We start from the raw sequence: 17,287 nt of genomic DNA on the forward strand, positions 1-17,287 counted from the left end.
AGGCCATTTTCATAAAGTAGGAGAATTACATATACCAAGTCACTTGGTGAATTGGTTTGAAGGGAAATGAAATTACCCCTATATTGGTAACAAGGAACAGTTTTGTTCATATCTCTTTGATGCCAAAAATATAGTATGTATTCTTATTTACTCTGTAGTGAAAAGGGTTGTGTAAAAATCACTAGGGATGAGCTACCAGAGCTAACTTGGATAGGCTCTTTGCTTGATGGTTGCTGTATAGATGAACTATTAATAATAATTATGATGATGGATGTTGAGGATTCAAAATGATGGTCTTTCTATCTGTAAGTATATTGCTTCCTAGAACCTTTCAGTGGCCCTTTTTATTAGAGGATGTACTGGTAAAATCAATCCTACTTAAAATGCTTTAGTTATTAGAGTAACAGCAACAACAACAACAAAAAAGTGGTAATTATAAAGAGCTTCCATATTTAAGCACAGCCCCATTGCATGACCTTAAGAACAATATTGTATCAAGATTCTAGAATTTTGATAGTTAAATATATGTGAGTGAATAACATGAAAAATTTTATACAGTTTTAAAAATAGTTTTTCCTTAAATGCAAAATGACATGTATTAAGTAATTCTGCGTAAGAATAACTGATCTAAATTTTAAAATGTATTTGTCTTTGATTTGGGATAATGCAATTAAGTGAAATTTGTCTTGATAAAAATCTGCTTCTAATATCTTTGAACCTTAAAAACAAGAGTTTTTTTGTAATGTCTTTTTAAAAAACAGGGAATGTAGTTTTTCTTGTCAATAATCATTATAGTGTGAAAGTACTTGACTTCTATTGTTTAATGACTTAACTTGTAACATAAAACACCCATGAAATAAATACACAAGTGAAATAAGTATATAAAAGAAAAAGCTCAAGATCATTTATTGATAAGAGACAGGGATGGAATCATGTTAGCGCTTATCAAAACCAGTGTTTCAACATAGTGAGAATCAATGATCAGTGGCAAATAGGGTCATGCCAAAGGGAAATTGACAGCTCTCCGGGCCATGCTGCCTCTTATTCCACATTTCAACTTCACTCTAGTTAAATTTCAGTTAACCAATCATTTGAAGACTGAAGCAAACAACAACAAAAATCTGTAACCCACAGTTTTCGTGGGACATGGTTTTCTAAATGTTGTGTCTTTTCTTTTCTTTATATTGCTTGGTACCAGATCATTTTTAGGAATCTCCATATTCCATAGGAGGAAAATTGCCAGTCTGAAAGCTCAGTGTCTTTAGCATTTTTTTTTTGCTTACCACATTTTTGCCCTCTAGGTGCCAACCTGGATTCACTGGAGCAAGATGTACTGAGAATGTGCCCATGAAAGTCCAAAACCAAGAAAGTATGTTAAAATAATCTGAAATTTGCTTTCTCCCCCAACTACAGCAACAATCACTACCACTTGGTGCTTTTACAGCTCAGTCGTAACTGATTCATTTTGTTCTAATTATGGCTTAACCTCTCAAGGCATAAACCCATTCAGTGTTACCTTATTTAACTGTCTCTCAAAGTGGGTCCCTAAGTCATCAATTTACAAGAATGGCCAGTCACGATGGCCCGTGATGCTGACAAACTATTGCAGGCAAGCCAACCGAGAAACATTTTCTTCCAACGTGTGTGACCAAAGCCATCATATGGAAAATTGAGATGAATAAAACATCAGATTTCATTTTAAGGGGTTCCCTTTGAAAGAAGGCAACCACTTAAAGGCTGGGATCTTTCCACCATACCAACTTAAGAACTGCATTCTGTCCAAATTTTTAACCATTTGGGGGAAGTGCCAGAGCCTGAAAGCCATGATCAGGGCAAAGATTCAGTTCCTGAGGGTGAACTCACCAAGTTTCAGTCAAATGACACTGAAGGAGCTTCTTTCTAGCATATATTCACCTCTTCTCTTTTTCTCTGTTTTTCTACCATTGTTTTTTTGTTTCTTCTCTCAGGTGCCCAAATGAGTTTACTGGTGATCGCTGCCAAAACTACGTAATGGCCAGCTTCTACAGTACGTCCACTCCCTTTCTGTCTCTGCCTGAATAGGAGCATGCTCAGTTGGTGCTGCTTTCTTGTTGCTGCATCTCCCCTCAGATTCCACCTAGAGCTAGATGTGTCTTACCAGGTCTAATATTGACTGCCTCTGCCTGTCGCATGAGAACATTAACAAAAGCAATTGTATTACTTCCTCTGTTCGCGACTAGTTGTCTCTGAGATACTAATAGGTGTGTGAGGCTCCGGATGTTTCTGGAATTGATATTGAATGATGTGATACAAATTGATAGTCAATATCAAGCAGTGAAATGATAATAAAGGCATTTCAAAGTCTCACTTTTATTGATAAAATAAAAATCATTCTACTGAACAGTCCATCTTCTTTATACAATGACCACATCCTGAAAAGGGTGTTGCTAAGCTGTAACCGATACGCACTTGAAATGATGGTAAGTTAATTTTGATTCAGAATGTGTTATTTGTCACAAATAAACATAATAAAAGGAGTTCAGATGTTTTTCTTCATTAACCAAACAGTTTGCATTGAGGCATTTTTTTAAAAAAGCATCAAGTAGGAAAATTAAAAACAAACATTTCACAGCAAATGAGATATCCTGGCTTCTGTTTATGTTGCTTAGGGAACAAGTAATTCAGGCACTAGTTTAAACAATTATTTATTTATGTTAGCATTTCTTTATGTTAGTTTCAAAAGTAATTTAGAATAAAATAGTTACTGTTATTTGTTTAAATATTTATTTTGAGATATAACAACTCAACTATAGGATAAATATGTGTTTGTATATATATATGTGTGTGCGTGTATATACATATATATATATAAAACTTAAGGCAAAACATATATATATATAAAACTTAATAACTTAAGGCAAAACTGGGAAGTTTGGATAGATGTTCGTGGCTTCCTGAAGTTTTGAACATCATTCCTAAAAGACCCAATTCACATTGTACATAATTATATAAACCAAACCATGTATTTGTCCTATTGTGAACTGGGTTTATAACTTCTGATCCTGGAGCTTTCAGAATATTGCATTTAAAATGCATATCATGTAGTTATCCTTGTAGATGAAAGAATGGCATTTTTCTTCTGTAAAGGTTCAGAGAGCAAATATTTTAGGATTTGTGGTGACACCATCACTGTCACAACAACTCAAACCTACTATTGTAGCATGAAAACAGCTGGAAACAATGCATACAACTGATGTGCATGGGTGTGTTCCATTAAATCTTTATTTACAAAAGCAGACAGTGGGCTGGATTTGTCAACCACTGATTTAGATTGTCAATTGCTCACCCCGAAAAATATGTCACATAGCTTACTGCAGTTTAAATTCACCTAACATAAGAAACAGTGATGTAAGTTGGTTATTTAGGGGTCCTAAAAGAATCAGATTTACCCTTGTTCTGATGCATGCAGAGAATAAGTTTCTGTAATTCCTGTTAACAGTCATAGAAGTTTCCAGAATAAATTCTATAATGTATAATGTTAAGATTAGACCCGTAATGTGCAATCATTTATTTAGGGAGGTAGTATTTATTTATTTACATAGGCTACATATCAAAGACAACTTCGTAGGCCATTTTCTATTGTGAAAAATTAGTAAATTGGCATTGCAAAATTTCCAAACAGCCTTCACTTTATTCACAAACATTTAAGTAATATGCATTTAGTAGGGAGAATTTTTCTATCCACAGCTAAAGCAAATAGCTTGATTTAATTTTTAAGTTAATTTTTTAAAGCTAGGATAGAAAATAAAAATAAAAGGGAAAAACAGAATGTTATTTAATACCTTAAAGCATTTCTCTTAGAAATGTGTATTTGTATTTAAATAACATAGACTCAGCAAATCCATGTGGCTAGATAAATGCAGTAAAATCATACTTTAGATTTTAATGACAATTCTGAACACTTAATTAAGTTACTCTTACATTTTTGGTGTTAAGAGTTTTACTGTGCTTTGAAGGCAATGTTCAGGCACTATATAAATAAAAGCATTAAAAATGAAGCTATTTCCCAGCATAATTATGTAGTTAGATCTGACAGTAGTAACCAGAGAAAATATTTTCAACTTCTCTTTTAGACCGTTTGCTTTTTCAGAAGATATCATTTTAAAATAACCACTATGTGTTTGTGAAGTTCAGAGTGTGATTCCTTAAATAAATTCTTTAGTATGCTTTCAATGCCACTTTTGGACGACATCCAGGAAAGCAGCATTCATATTTAACCTGATTTAACAAAGATTGATTGCACATTTATGAACAATATATGTAATGGCTGTGCAACAGAGATGCCTCATGTCTGGAAAAGCAAGAGCTTCCAATCAGAAATAGCTTTCCAGTGTTGTCTTACCGAGAGTTTTTTCAATTTTTATCTCTGCAAACCCCTACATAGAAGTCAGAAAAATAAATTTGTGCTGCTCTAAGAACTTTATGTTCAAGTAGCAATGAAAGCCAGAATAAAGATAGAGAATGTCACCATAGTGACCGTTTTAAAATTTAATTGTTTGTAGTCTTAAAGTCTGGAAAACATAAATTTTGAACACAAACTGGGAAAAGATAGTCCCCAGCTTCAAAGAGAAACATTCAAAACTTACCAAACTGCATTTTCAGTTGAAAAATAACATTCTAAAGAATAGATAATTTTTTAAGTTTAACATAAAACTTACATCATTCAGACTTGATACAGTGATTCTGGTCAGAATGTCCAATGAGCCATTTACTGATTTATAAAAACTGACTTAAAATATGAAAGAGAGGGACAAATGTATATTTTATAAGGCAGTCATTTGCCTTGAAATAAAACATTATATTTATAGTACTTTCTAGGAAAATATTGTCAAGGTTAGTCAGCTTCAAATTTGACCTAACTTGACACAGAATTCCTAGTTGAAAAAAATTGTATTCATCGATATGTGGTGTGGGGGGTGTGTGTGTGTGTGTGTGTTCGTGTGTGTGTCCACACATATGTGTGTGTATACAGGCACTCCATAATCAATGTACAGATTTTAGGGAGGAAAAAAGAAAAAGCACCCACACTTTCAATAGTTAGGGGCAGTACAGAGCAGGTATGTCATATAGAAAACTAACATATCATAGGACCTAATTATAGAATAGCTCAAATTTAGAATATTTTAAAAGATTGTAATTTTAGAACTTTTAGGAACATTCTCACACTGAGTAAATTTAGCAGATATCCTTAAAAGTAGTTTTGAATCACAGGTTACTAGTGCATCCATCATTTGCATGGATTTCTAAATGCAACCTGTTGAAATTATGCTTGTTCATCAAACATGTATCTTGCTAAAAGTGGAATAGAGGAACACTTCACCTGTGACAAAATTGCCATAAATTCCAGCCAAGTGTTAGTGAGATTTTACTGTGTGTGTGTTTGTGAGTGTGCTTATGTGCACATGGAATTTGGAACTAAGGAGAAAGTCTCCTGTTAACATTTCAAAGGGCCCAGTGACACTACGGATTGGCATATGTGAAAAAAAACAGTATCTCCATTTTATAAAGGTAAGTCTAAAATTAAAAGACAGACACTAAATTGGTCCTGTTTAGAATTGGCATTGACAGAACTCCTTTCGAAATCTCAGCGGTACAGAAAGTCAAGACTTTAAGATTTTAAGTCTTTGAGATGATTAGCATAAACAGGCCCAAGACGTTAAAGAGAAAAATCCTAAATGTCTTCAAATTTTAACAGGAATCACAATTGCATGGATATATAATTTTTGTAAAAGAAAGTTGTTCTATTGTTCTTTCCTTTAATGCAAATGAAAATTTAAATTAACCTACAGGTTAATCAGTTTTCCTCAAGCAATTATAAAATCCTAAGACAAAGGATTCGTGAGTCAATATTTAATAGTTTCTGAAGACTTTTAGATTTAAATTAATTTTTTATATTGCTCAGAGCACAGCAGGAAATCACATGTAGAAAAGGAAACTAGATTGTTTACAGTAAACTTTGTGTTTTTGAATTATTAATTTAATTTGAAAAATGTAGTGGCTAGGCAGAAGTTCAATAGGAAGTATGTGATTCTTAATGAGCCCAGGACAACATTAGATTAAGTAGAACAGATAGAAAGTAATAACCTTTTCATAAAATGAAAAGTGTTCGTGTATTCTGCTTTTTTTTTTTTTTGACTCACAATGAAAGAAATGTAGCTACCAATAGTAAAAATGAATTAGAGCATTATTTGCTCTGGGTCTAGTATGACTGATGCATGTTCCCTCTGCTTGTTTCCTTGTTAGGGCTTATGGCCAGAAGAGATTCCAGTTTTAAGTACCAATTTCCCATTGAATTATTTGAAATTGGAGCTGCCTGATATGAATGACTTCCCGTGAAATGAAATTATAGTTAGGCTGACAGACTTACCTATAAAACTGTAAATGCAGTAATATGTATGCATGGGCATGCTACTAATTTTATTGAAGACTTAACCAAGCTTTCTATGCAACTAATATAGATCATGAGCAGTGTTCATGTAGGCATGGAGTCCTGACTCTCTGGAAAGAGTTTCTGTAGACATCGCTTGATTTTAACCCTTAAATTATTACTGACTGGTAGGAGAAAAAGGCAAGAGAAGGGAGGGGGCTCTAGAAAGAAAATCTGGGTCCCACCTTCATGGAAATGAGTAAGGAAATTTATTATTGACTTCCTTGGAAAATGAATGTTTTCACGTTGATGTTCCAAAGTTTGTATTAAGAAAGCAAATGGGAAAAAAAAATGACCAATTTTTGACCAATTGAGTGTTGCACAGAGGCAAGAGAAATTTATCTGGATTTGAATAAATTATTTTGCTGTGAATATTGTGCAACCAAGTTAATCGTAACTAAATCCCCTAGCTTTTAATTTATGAAAAATATAGCTTATTTGCTTGTGTACACTGGACCCAAGGCAGAGGAAATTATTATATATAGTGCTTCCCATTATCCTTGTTATGCAGTGTACTTTTTGATATATGTGTTTGTGTGCATATATGTGTATATATATATACTTTAAAAAATCTGGGGAGCTTTATTTCCTTAAAGGGCAGCAAGTTTTTAAGTTTTCAAGTATCCCCGGAGCTTACAGAGTTTTTCTGGCTAGTTAACGAGAATACAGTAAGTGGCCCAGGGTACATCTCTTGATGTGTCTGCTACCCAAGCTGTTAAACCCTTCTGCTGTTTGCCAACATATTTCATGTCTCCTTTATTCCCCAGGCATGCCCAGTGAGGCATGTGTTTGCATAAGAAATATTTTGTTAATGAAAAATTAACATGTCCAAAGTCACTAAAAAGTTCCACGGCAGAGGCAGGACCCGAAACCAAGATGATTCCAGCACACTCATCTCCTGCTTTTTCCCTCTCTATATGAGGTACTTTTTCCATGCCCAAATGCAAGTTTTTGTAAGAGAAACACCCCTCCACAGCATTTTTTTCACACTTAAGAGATACCTTGCCATATCATTGAATAGCCCTTGTATCTCTCGAGGCAGTGATCAAAGAAAGAAAACATAGATCTCCATTGATATGCTGTCTCTCCTTCCAACCTGCTTCTTGACCACACACATAGGCGTATGTACACGCGCGCGCGCACACACACACACACACACACACAGATAAAGGAAGTCCTAGAGCCTTCCGCATCATGAAATTTGATTATCAGTTTTGGTTTTGAGAATGAAAAGTGTCATCCCTGGAGATTTTTTATTTTTTGGGGGGCTTGTTTTCCCCCACTTCCTCAATGGAGCCTCTGCAGGTTCTGCTGTTCTTGCAATCCTGGAGTCTCTGGAGTCCCAGCTGCCAGGATTGCTGCCTCTTGGCTCATACCTTTGAGTCCACTTCCCTGGGCAGCCCTGCAGGTCCTCCAAGTGGCTGTGTGCATGGGAGTCCAGCATTCTGGAGAAGTGATTTCACTGGCTCTCTGTGATTTAAAGGAGTAATAAGATGAAAAACCCTAGGAATTGGATCTTTCCCACTTATTTTTTTCCTTACAGTTTGAAAAAAGTGAGGCGTAGAATTGTCCTATGCCATACAGAACTTATATGAGAAAAACTAGAAGGAGTGTCCAGTGTCCCAAGCCCCTGTTTGGGGTTTTGGGGCAGAAGCATTTGTTGCTTTCTGTGAATGAAACAGACAAGTGATGAGGAAAGTGGAAGATTAGAAGAAGTAAAAGAGATACAGCTAAGAAAATAATTACATAACCAATGAGCAAGAAGTATTTGAGGCCAGCTACCCACAATCAAAAATCCAAGTCCAACCTGATAACATTTTCAGACCAAATTACCATCCTCTTGGCTTCTGCTCCTGCCTCTGCCAATGGGTGTCTTTGGGTAAAAATTAATTAATTAATTAATTTAATTAAATAAAATTCACCTCCTTGGAACTTTGCTTCTGCCTTTTAAAAAAAGGAATGAAATAGTATCAAATGCCTTTTCTGATTATAAAGATAATCTTTCCATTCCCACACAAGGAAATAATTTAGGGGATAGTTCAGCGACAGAACTTCTCCCTCAGTAAGGTCTTTTAAGGGTTAATAAAGACACAGTGTGCTGGTATTTTGCACACCTCATAAAAAGAGACGTTCCCTATGTGAACTCACAGAGGCGTACCTGAGCACTGCTTCTTAACCACACACCATTTGTCTGGTTCAATGTGCACGCACAGAGAGCCATAATAGTCATGTGTAATGTGTTTTGGAGTGCAGTGTATTGCTCTTTTCTGAAACTTTTTCCCTTTCTTTCTTTTTTTTTGTCAACTTTCTGCATTGGCAGAGCATCTTGGGATTGAATTTATGGGTATGGACCAATCATCATTCCTTTTAGCCTGCAGAATTTAGAGCCTATGAGCTGAAATCTTTTTCCCTTCCTACTCTTACCTTTCAGTTCCTAACTAATTTCCTTTTTCTTTAGAAGGGATCATACAGCTATAACAATGATTTCTCTGCCTTCAATCTATGATTAGTTTACTGAAATGTTACTGAGTGCAGCAGGTTTTAGATTCCTAAGCATCCTTCACTTAGAGTTTAAAAGTACCCCACCTGCTGCAAATTCACATATATCCCACGCTGCTTAACCCACTGATTGGCTCTAGCTCTGCTGTTATATAAAAGCTGGGGTAAGTAGTAGTAGCACATAAAGGATACAGGGGAAATCCACTCAGAGACCTGAGAACAAAGGCTTTTAAAATCCATCTGCTTAAAAAACACACAGCATCTTAGCCTGGTAGGATTTTTGGCATACAATGTAAAAATCATCTATTTAATATAAACAATGTAATGTATATAGAAAGCCCTTACGTTACAACACAATATTAAATGCACAGACTTGAATTACTCAGATTTTCTGGAGATACTCAAGCACCACCCTAGTCAACTTCATTATCTTATAAGAAGGAAATAGAAAACAGAAAGAAAGCAGCCTTGTGCTATTTTAGGTGGAGATTCCAGTGGTAATGGAATTAAATTTGAGTCATGAAGATTATCCAGACAAGTAATCAAATAGAAAATTTCACACTGTCAAAGTAAAAGAAAAATATATGAGTATACAAAATTTGGACACACTTTTTTGGAAGGCCTTCATCCTACATAGTTGGGATTGAAGACCAGTCTCTGGGGAGTAAGGAGCTGTGCTACCTTCCCAGAGACTCCACAGGGCCAGGCCAGTCAGTCTTTTTCAATGCTGCCTGCAGTCCCGGACCATGGTTGGGTCAGTGACACAATGTCCTGATTCACAGAATATCTGGTCCCCATCCAGCTGGCTTCAGGGACATCATGCAGCAGGGGTATCCTACAGCTGCTGCCTTCTTTTGGATGATAACATCACAGGCTGGACATAATGTAGTTTCCAGACTTTGCGGGAAATGAGGCAGTTGCAAGCTCTAGCAGCTACAGGGATTGCTCAATGGGTTGCCCATTTCTTCCTCAAAAAAACAAAAAAAAAATAAGGAGTAAACTATCAATTTGATGAGAAGCCCCTAGGTGCACGTGAATGGGCCTTTGTGCCTCGCAGAACATCTCCCAAGAGGGAGAAACACAAGGGGGAGCACCTCTATTACTAGGGAGCACGTTGTGTACTGAGGGGAGCTATCTACTGGAGTTTCTTCCCTCGGGGAAAAAAAAAATTGTCCCACTTATGAAATGGATTATTGGCCTATCCTGCAGGGAGGGAAAAAATTCTACCATTACCCCATACCCTTCTATCCTTAATAGCATATTTCTCATTTTTATAGCTGGAGGGTCTGACTATAGAATGTATTGTTTCTGTCCCCAACAGTAAAGTGAAAGACAGTTGAGATATATAACTTCCCCCTCAGTAAGATCTTCTATGGGTTAGAAAAGACACAGGGGGCTGCTATCTGCATGCTTCTCAAAGGTACAGTTTCCAGAGGCTCATAGTTCCAGGCTTGCCGGTGTACTAAACCAGAACATTGCATCCTTCAGGAAAATCAGACCTTAAAGGTCAAGTACAACTCAGAAAGGTAAGGGCTCTGTTTCTTGGCCAGGCCAGATCAGACTGAAAAATGTGCTTGATCTGGAAACATGTTAGTCCAGCCAAACCATGAAGACTCTGGGGCATTTGTGCTCATTGAGAGACAGACCCACCGATCGGAATGACGGACTCTTGTTTTTAGCCCTGTCTGTCTCTAATTTGCTCTTCCCCAGTTGACCTGACACATAAGAAAAAAATTAATATGGGGAAAAAAGAGGTTAAAGAATCCATTGTTTGTATTATTTTTCACCAAGTATTTTTCCTTGATCACATTCATAGTGTGGGATCACCTGATTGAGCCAAACCATGAAAAATTCAAATAGCAATGAGGATAAGGGTTGTAGTGCATCTGGTCAATGCTGATGTGAATATAAGATTTTAATCCCACGTCTGTATTCTATGGGCCTTCGCTTGAATCAGCTCATTCTAGTGCTGTTACATTACCCTTTGGCCTTTACTGAGCTACCTCTTTATTTCCATGAAATGATCATTTTACTGGAAAATGTGTGTCTTCCTACACTGCATAGAAAAATGCACCCATCATCATGCACCATATGTTTCCAAACGCAGCTCAATCTATTCTTCTGTAATTAACAACAACCAAAAGACAACTTGTCCCAAGAATCCCTGAGAGTATGCATGATTCCTTTTTCCCATTTAGCCCTTGTCCATGTCCCCATTTTTGAAGTTTGCAGAAGCAGTTTCCCAGCTTCTTTCTAAAGATAGGATGTTAAGATGTCAGTAGACAAGAATAACCACAGGCTTGCCCATCTTCAAAGAAGAAAACAATAGAGGAAGGAAAAGAGGACAATCATACAGGGCCTTCATCTCTTGTCAATAATACCTACACTCCTATTTCTTCACCAACTCATCACAGCCCAGGGAGCTGTGCTCTGCGTCCTGGGTCCCAGGGAGAGAAGGACCAGTGGGGTGACAGCTCTGCTTCTTAGACATGTATCCTAAAACCTGATCAGGATACCAAGATCAGGAAGAGAGGCTACAGCAGCAGCTTCAACCAGATAACACCCCATAGAAATTAATTCCCTGTCCTGTGGCTATGGGGGAGGGGAGGCAGCAGGCATACGCAATTAACATATAAGCACTCACATTCCATGTCCTCATCTGACTTTTGCTGCACACAAAATCCGTGATACCAACTCAATATCTCCTGGTGCATTGTTTCACCGCAATGCACCAGCCGCTTCGCTTTCTAATTGTGGCTTCCACATGACTGCTAGCTTAGATTAGGAGTTATGCTGTATGGAATGACCCTTCCAACTTTGCATCCACCTTTTCTTCCCACCCAAGCATTTCCTCCCTCTGGTTTTCTTTTCTTTCTTTATTTTTCCTCCCTTAGTATCAGGCATGCTGTGCCAGGGACTTCAGATGGCTCCTTAACTTTTAACCTTGTTTTCCCTTCCTTGGTCTCTCTGTCATTCTGTCAGTCTGTCTGTCCTCTTGGTTTGTTTTTCCTTTCCACCTCCAACCCTTTTGATTTGTTTTTGTATAATCTATGCAGCATTCTAGTCCTTTACCCACTGACTTCTCTTTTCCTTCTCCTCCTGTTAATAATCAGTGCTATATTAATTTGATTTGACAATGTTCTTGACCTGTTTACTGGAATTTGATTATCATGGGCTCGGCTTGTAGGAAATGTTTTGTTTCATGATAAGGTCCACTGTATCCTAGAAATTAAAATTCACTTTTTCATTTCAAGAAAACTTCCTGCAAGCTGCCCTCTCTCAAAAGAGAAAAAGGTGTAGTTAAAGGTGTAGTTGTGCCACTGCAGATGTAATATGGAAATATGCTTTGAGGTTCCCTTGTTGATGTCCAGAATAGTCAGCTCTGTTTGTACAGTATTCCCCAGTTCTTGACCAATTTATTGATCATAATGGCAAGTGAACAGCTTACACTGCTTATTTCATACCAGTTGAGTTCTCTTTCTGAGTGAACTTGTGAAGATCTTCCAATAAATGTAATTAGACTCACTGGAAGCTCAGGTCCTTAGGGATCAGAGTCCCTATTAAATCAGCAAATCTTGTTAAGAACCTGACCTACCTTAGTATAATCAACTTATCCCCCAAAGAAACTAACTCGCAAATAGAAAAACTTCTATGAATTAGAGACTGATCGCATTTTGGGTGCAGTAGTATCTTTGGTTCAAAGTTCTAAGTGTCACATTTCCTTAGTATAATCTACATTAGCTCATTTGCCAAGTTGGCCAACGTAGGAATGTGCACTCTATTCCAAGTCACACATCATTTGTACTGGTGACCTCTTTGGACAAATAAAACTTGTTCCTAAGTACAATTGGTGGAGTAATTAGAATTGTCTTCCAAAGGACAAGTCACCATTTGAGCCCATAACTGTCCTACCCATCACATAGGATTTTCTTTGATACAGTGCCCTGCTACCTCATATTGTATTGCTTCTTGTGTTCACATTTTACTGTTAAATCACAGAGAGCCTGACTCAATTTACTAGTTAACTACAAGCCAAGTTCATGTTTGCAAATGTCTTTGAATTTAATATATTTAAGTTAGAAATGACTCTTTGTAAAGACCACTGGATATAAAGTGATGATATAAAATATCTGGGAAATACAAAAAGGCCAGGGGCTGAGGGATAAAGAGGGGAGGAAGGAGGAAGTGGGGGGCGCCCAGTGATGCCAATTCCATCTCCTTTAATTGGTGTTGATTCCTGTTGTCTTTGCAAGAGCTTTTTATATTTTATTTTGCAAGAGACTACAAAAAAAAATAAAACTACAGAGTTTTAACCAAATAGTTATTTTATAATTAATGTTTATGATTTCCATACTATCAACTATATATATCTCTATAGCTTATAATTAGAAGTAATTTCTGAGTATAATATTTGTATTGTAAATGGCCCCAGCTGGCTTTTTTATATTTATGTTCAAAGCATAGTGCAGAGCATGTTGTACCTTAGCTATGTGTGTAAATGTAAAGAATTGTCATGTATTTATTTTCTTGTGAACATGGACAATGTCATGCAGCATGCCCACTGTTTGGTTGTAGTCAGTCCTGGCAAGTGGAAGTGACCTGTGATGACATCTGCTCTCATCCCTTTCCAGAGGCGGAGGAGCTGTACCAGAAGAGAGTGCTGACCATAACCGGCATCTGCATCGCCCTCCTTGTGGTCGGCATCATGTGTGTGGTGGCCTACTGCAAAACCAAGTAAACCTTCTTTCTCCATGCCTTTCTCTCTCCTTCATGCAGAGACAGCTTAGATGGCCAGGGCTTTGCAGAATCTGAGCTCCACAGCCTAGTCTTGGGGATAAAAAAAAAAGGAGGGGCAGGGGGAGATTATTTCCTCTGAATAATCCATTTTGAGGATGTCTCCTAAACAGAGAAATAGAAAGCTGTTTGCCTATTCGTGTAAAGATTTCTGTTCAATGACCACAGCCCCTGAGTGGATAAAGGCCTGGAGGGACAGGCTTGTATGGAAGGTATGTGTGTGGGTGGGACAGAATGAAGGCACCTCATTCTAAAAGGAGAGAGAGGGTACCAGAAGTCCATTTGAGGGCTTTAGTATAATTAAGTTATCCCCAAAAGAAACTAACTTGCACCTAGAAAAACTTCTATGAGTTAGAGACTGACTGCATTCAGGGTGCAGTAGTACCTTCAGTTCAAAGGACTACTGAGAACAAATCCAATTTACACTGAAAATTACGAGATAAAGGAAACCTTTCGTGGTATCTGAAATGCAGTTTTCTGAGTTATAGTGATTATTATTATTATTTTTAAATTCTATCTAATTAGGTTGCCAGTATGAATGCTCTCACAGCCTGACATGTAAAAAAGGAATCTCAGGGGAGGAAAATCAAGCAAAACTTTCTTTGAAAACATAAGAGAGAAAACATTAGAATAGATTTGGGTTCCCTATGTTTGGTCTTGAAGTTTGGTCCATATTAACAAATTCAATTACTATGTGACATGGATTCTCTTCACTTTTCTCTCCTACATATAACTTACATTTCAAGCCTAATATGTTAAATTAACAAGGTTTTTGAAAAAATGTTGCTGCACAATACTCTGTTGCCAAACCATCCATGGGAATATTTCATAATCTGAATGTTGCATTGAGGAAGAAAAATAATATGCTTTTATGCCACAAAATCCAAAGCATAGATTGTATTTTGTCAATATCCCATGATTTAGTGTGTTGCCAGAATTAAGGGATAGAGATAAGCCTTCCTGGAGTCGACCTGGTGAGTCTCATTAGATTCCATCTCAATATTCGCTGCCTAATTGCACAAAAAGCGTTACCAGAGTAGGAACATGTTACGATTGTGCCAAAATCCGCTGGCAAAATATGTCCACATTCTCACGCGTATACATGGGATACACTCACAAACATGCTAACTGTGTATATTCAAAACTCAGTTCATTTTCTTAAGAGACCCCAGGAAAAGCTATAAATGCTTTTTTTTTTTTTTTTTTTTTTTTTTTTTTAGACAGAATCTGGCTCTTTCACCCAGGCTAGAGTGCAGTAGCACAATCTCAGCTCACTGCAACCTCCCCCTCCCTCGTTCAAGTGATGCTCATGCCTCAGCCTCCCGAGTAGCTGGGATGACAGGTGCACGCCACCAGCCCGGCTAATTTTTGTATTTTTTGTAGAGACAGGACTTCTCCATGTTGCCCAGGCTAGTCTCAAACTCTTGGACTCAATTAATTCTCTTGCCTTTGCCTCCAAAAGTGCTAAGCTTACAGGAATGAGCCACCGCACCCAGCCCAGCACAAATTATTATCTAAGACAAATAAGTGTCCATTTGTAAGACTTAGGCAAAGATGGATTGATTAGGAAATTTGTGATTTTAGTCAATTATCAAGTTATTTGTGTTATCCTATTTTTTTCTTGTCTCTCAGTAAAACAGCTAAATTTCCATAAGAATCCCAGGTGGCTTTTAAAATCTGTTTGGTAAGGATGTGTGGTTTCACTTATTCTGGGATACAGTGGACACACTCCCTTCCCTCTTCCTCATCACCAGTCTACTGCCTTGAGCTACTCATAGATGTTGGTAGAATAAAGACTTGGCTCTACTATGAAGTGAAAATAATCGAAAAAAATAAATGCTCCCTTTCTTATGTCCAGGAAACAGCGGAAAAAGCTTCATGACCGTCTTCGGCAGAGCCTTCGGTCTGAACGAAACAATATGATGAACATTGCCAATGGGCCTCACCATCCTAACCCACCCCCCGAGAATGTCCAGCTGGTGAATGTACGTTGACTCTGGCCAGTGGAAAAAACTGAGCCTCTCTCCTTTGTTCAGACGCCTTGAAGTTTATTTTCAAAAGCTCTTAAGCTTTTAGCTGCTGCCATTAATCACCATGGCTTCCAGGAATCCAGGTTTTTGCCAGGAGAAAATAATGGGAACATTTTTAAAAGTGGATTTGGTTACTGTAAAATCAGCACATTTCCTCTTATAAAGTGTTCATTAAGGGGTTGGAATAATAGTGTTGGGTTTGTTCTGCAAGGAGGCCATAGCTGGGGCTTGCGTGGAGAGAGTGGGGAGAAAACAAATTTAATAGTACGATAATCAAAAAGAATGTTTTCATATATAACTTGGAAATACAGGCTACTCCATTCTGTAACTGATTAGTACAGATAACTGAGCAAAGAGCTTTAGAGTTATTTTCTTAGGGCAATTCACAGTGCCTGATGATTTACTGGTTATGATTTCCAAAGGATTCTGATTTCCTTTAGGGCGTGGAAAGGTCAAGTGACTTATCAAACACCCTTCTCAGTAGCAAAAGAAGAGTGTCATGCCAGCTTCTTCCCTGGCCCTTTCTAAATGATGTCAAGCCCTCCAGATGAAATATATCCATAATCATTAAAATATTTTTTTCATACTGTACCAAACACTCAGCATTCAGTTTTTTAAATACAACTAGATCATAGAATATTAGGTTCTGGAGAGTTTGAAGATATTATCTTTCAAATCTCTCTTTTTCTTTTTACAGATAAGGGCCAGAGCCGCAGCATCTCTTGGCTTTTGGAGTATTGCTCTTTATATTCCAGCATCATCCTTCTTGTTTTCAAATTATTGCTCTGATGTATGGTTTTTTTAATACACAAAGCTTGAAGCTTATATTGTAGTACCATTTTCTATCCTATAGAAAAAGGCATATTTTGAATGGAACAGATATATCATAGACCCAACTACAGAGTTGGTGTTTACTAAACTATCAGCAAGTCTTGTAGCAAAAACCTTCGAGACTTTGTTGGAGCAAGGTGCTTATAGGTTAACACACTCTGTTGCTTTTTCACCCTCTAACAGTGTTCATCACAATGTTCTCCACATTTGATAACGATATTCACTACAAAAGGAACTATAATCTGTCACTCTGCATGTTATAATATATAAATGGTAGAATGACTGCCTAGATTACATTTACTGCTCACATTGTGCATCTTTGGGCTTTAACTTTTCTCAACCTTATTTCTTCAATATAAAAACAGACCTAAAAATCATACCTACTTCAGAGACTCCTTGTGAGCCTTGAATAAGGTAATTTGCATAAAACACTTAGCCTAGTGGCATTTAGTGAGTGTTCAATAATTGTTAAGTATTTTTTTCATTAGATTCACTGAGCTTATGTTGCCTTCCAAAAAGCAGTAGTGAAATGGTTCAGGGACTAGAAGTAGGTCACTGTGTATCCTTTCCTTAAGTCAAGCTAGCTGTACTTCCCAGGAAGATCCACATGGAATAGCCTTTCCACTAAGAGAACCAGCTAGAGTTTCAAGCATAATTCAAGCTGTAT

At 37.2% G+C, this 17,287-nt stretch overlaps 1 protein-coding gene across 18 annotated transcripts in view; it reads left to right on the forward strand.

Moving 5' to 3' along the window:
- Positions 1–17,287, forward strand: part of NRG1 (neuregulin 1) — a 1,128,445-nt gene that overhangs the window by 1,097,172 nt on the left and 13,986 nt on the right. For 9 of the 18 annotated variants that reach the window (XM_063607166.1, XM_063607167.1, XM_063607168.1 and 6 more), the window contains 4 exons: positions 1,968–2,026; positions 8,787–8,810; positions 13,597–13,699; positions 15,618–15,744. In XM_063607166.1, coding sequence (XP_063463236.1) covers positions 1,968–2,026; positions 8,787–8,810; positions 13,597–13,699; positions 15,618–15,744 — 313 coding nt within the window. Of the gene's footprint in view, positions 1–1,301; positions 1,370–1,967; positions 2,027–8,786; positions 8,811–13,596; positions 13,700–15,617; positions 15,745–17,287 lie in introns of all 18 variants that reach the window. The other 9 variants (XM_055116444.2, XM_003830757.5, XM_055116447.2 and 6 more) reach the window with 2 other exon arrangements.

This window comes from Pan paniscus, chromosome 7 (assembly GCF_029289425.2).
Source record: "Pan paniscus chromosome 7, NHGRI_mPanPan1-v2.0_pri, whole genome shotgun sequence".
Lineage (NCBI taxonomy): Eukaryota > Metazoa > Chordata > Mammalia > Primates > Hominidae > Pan > Pan paniscus.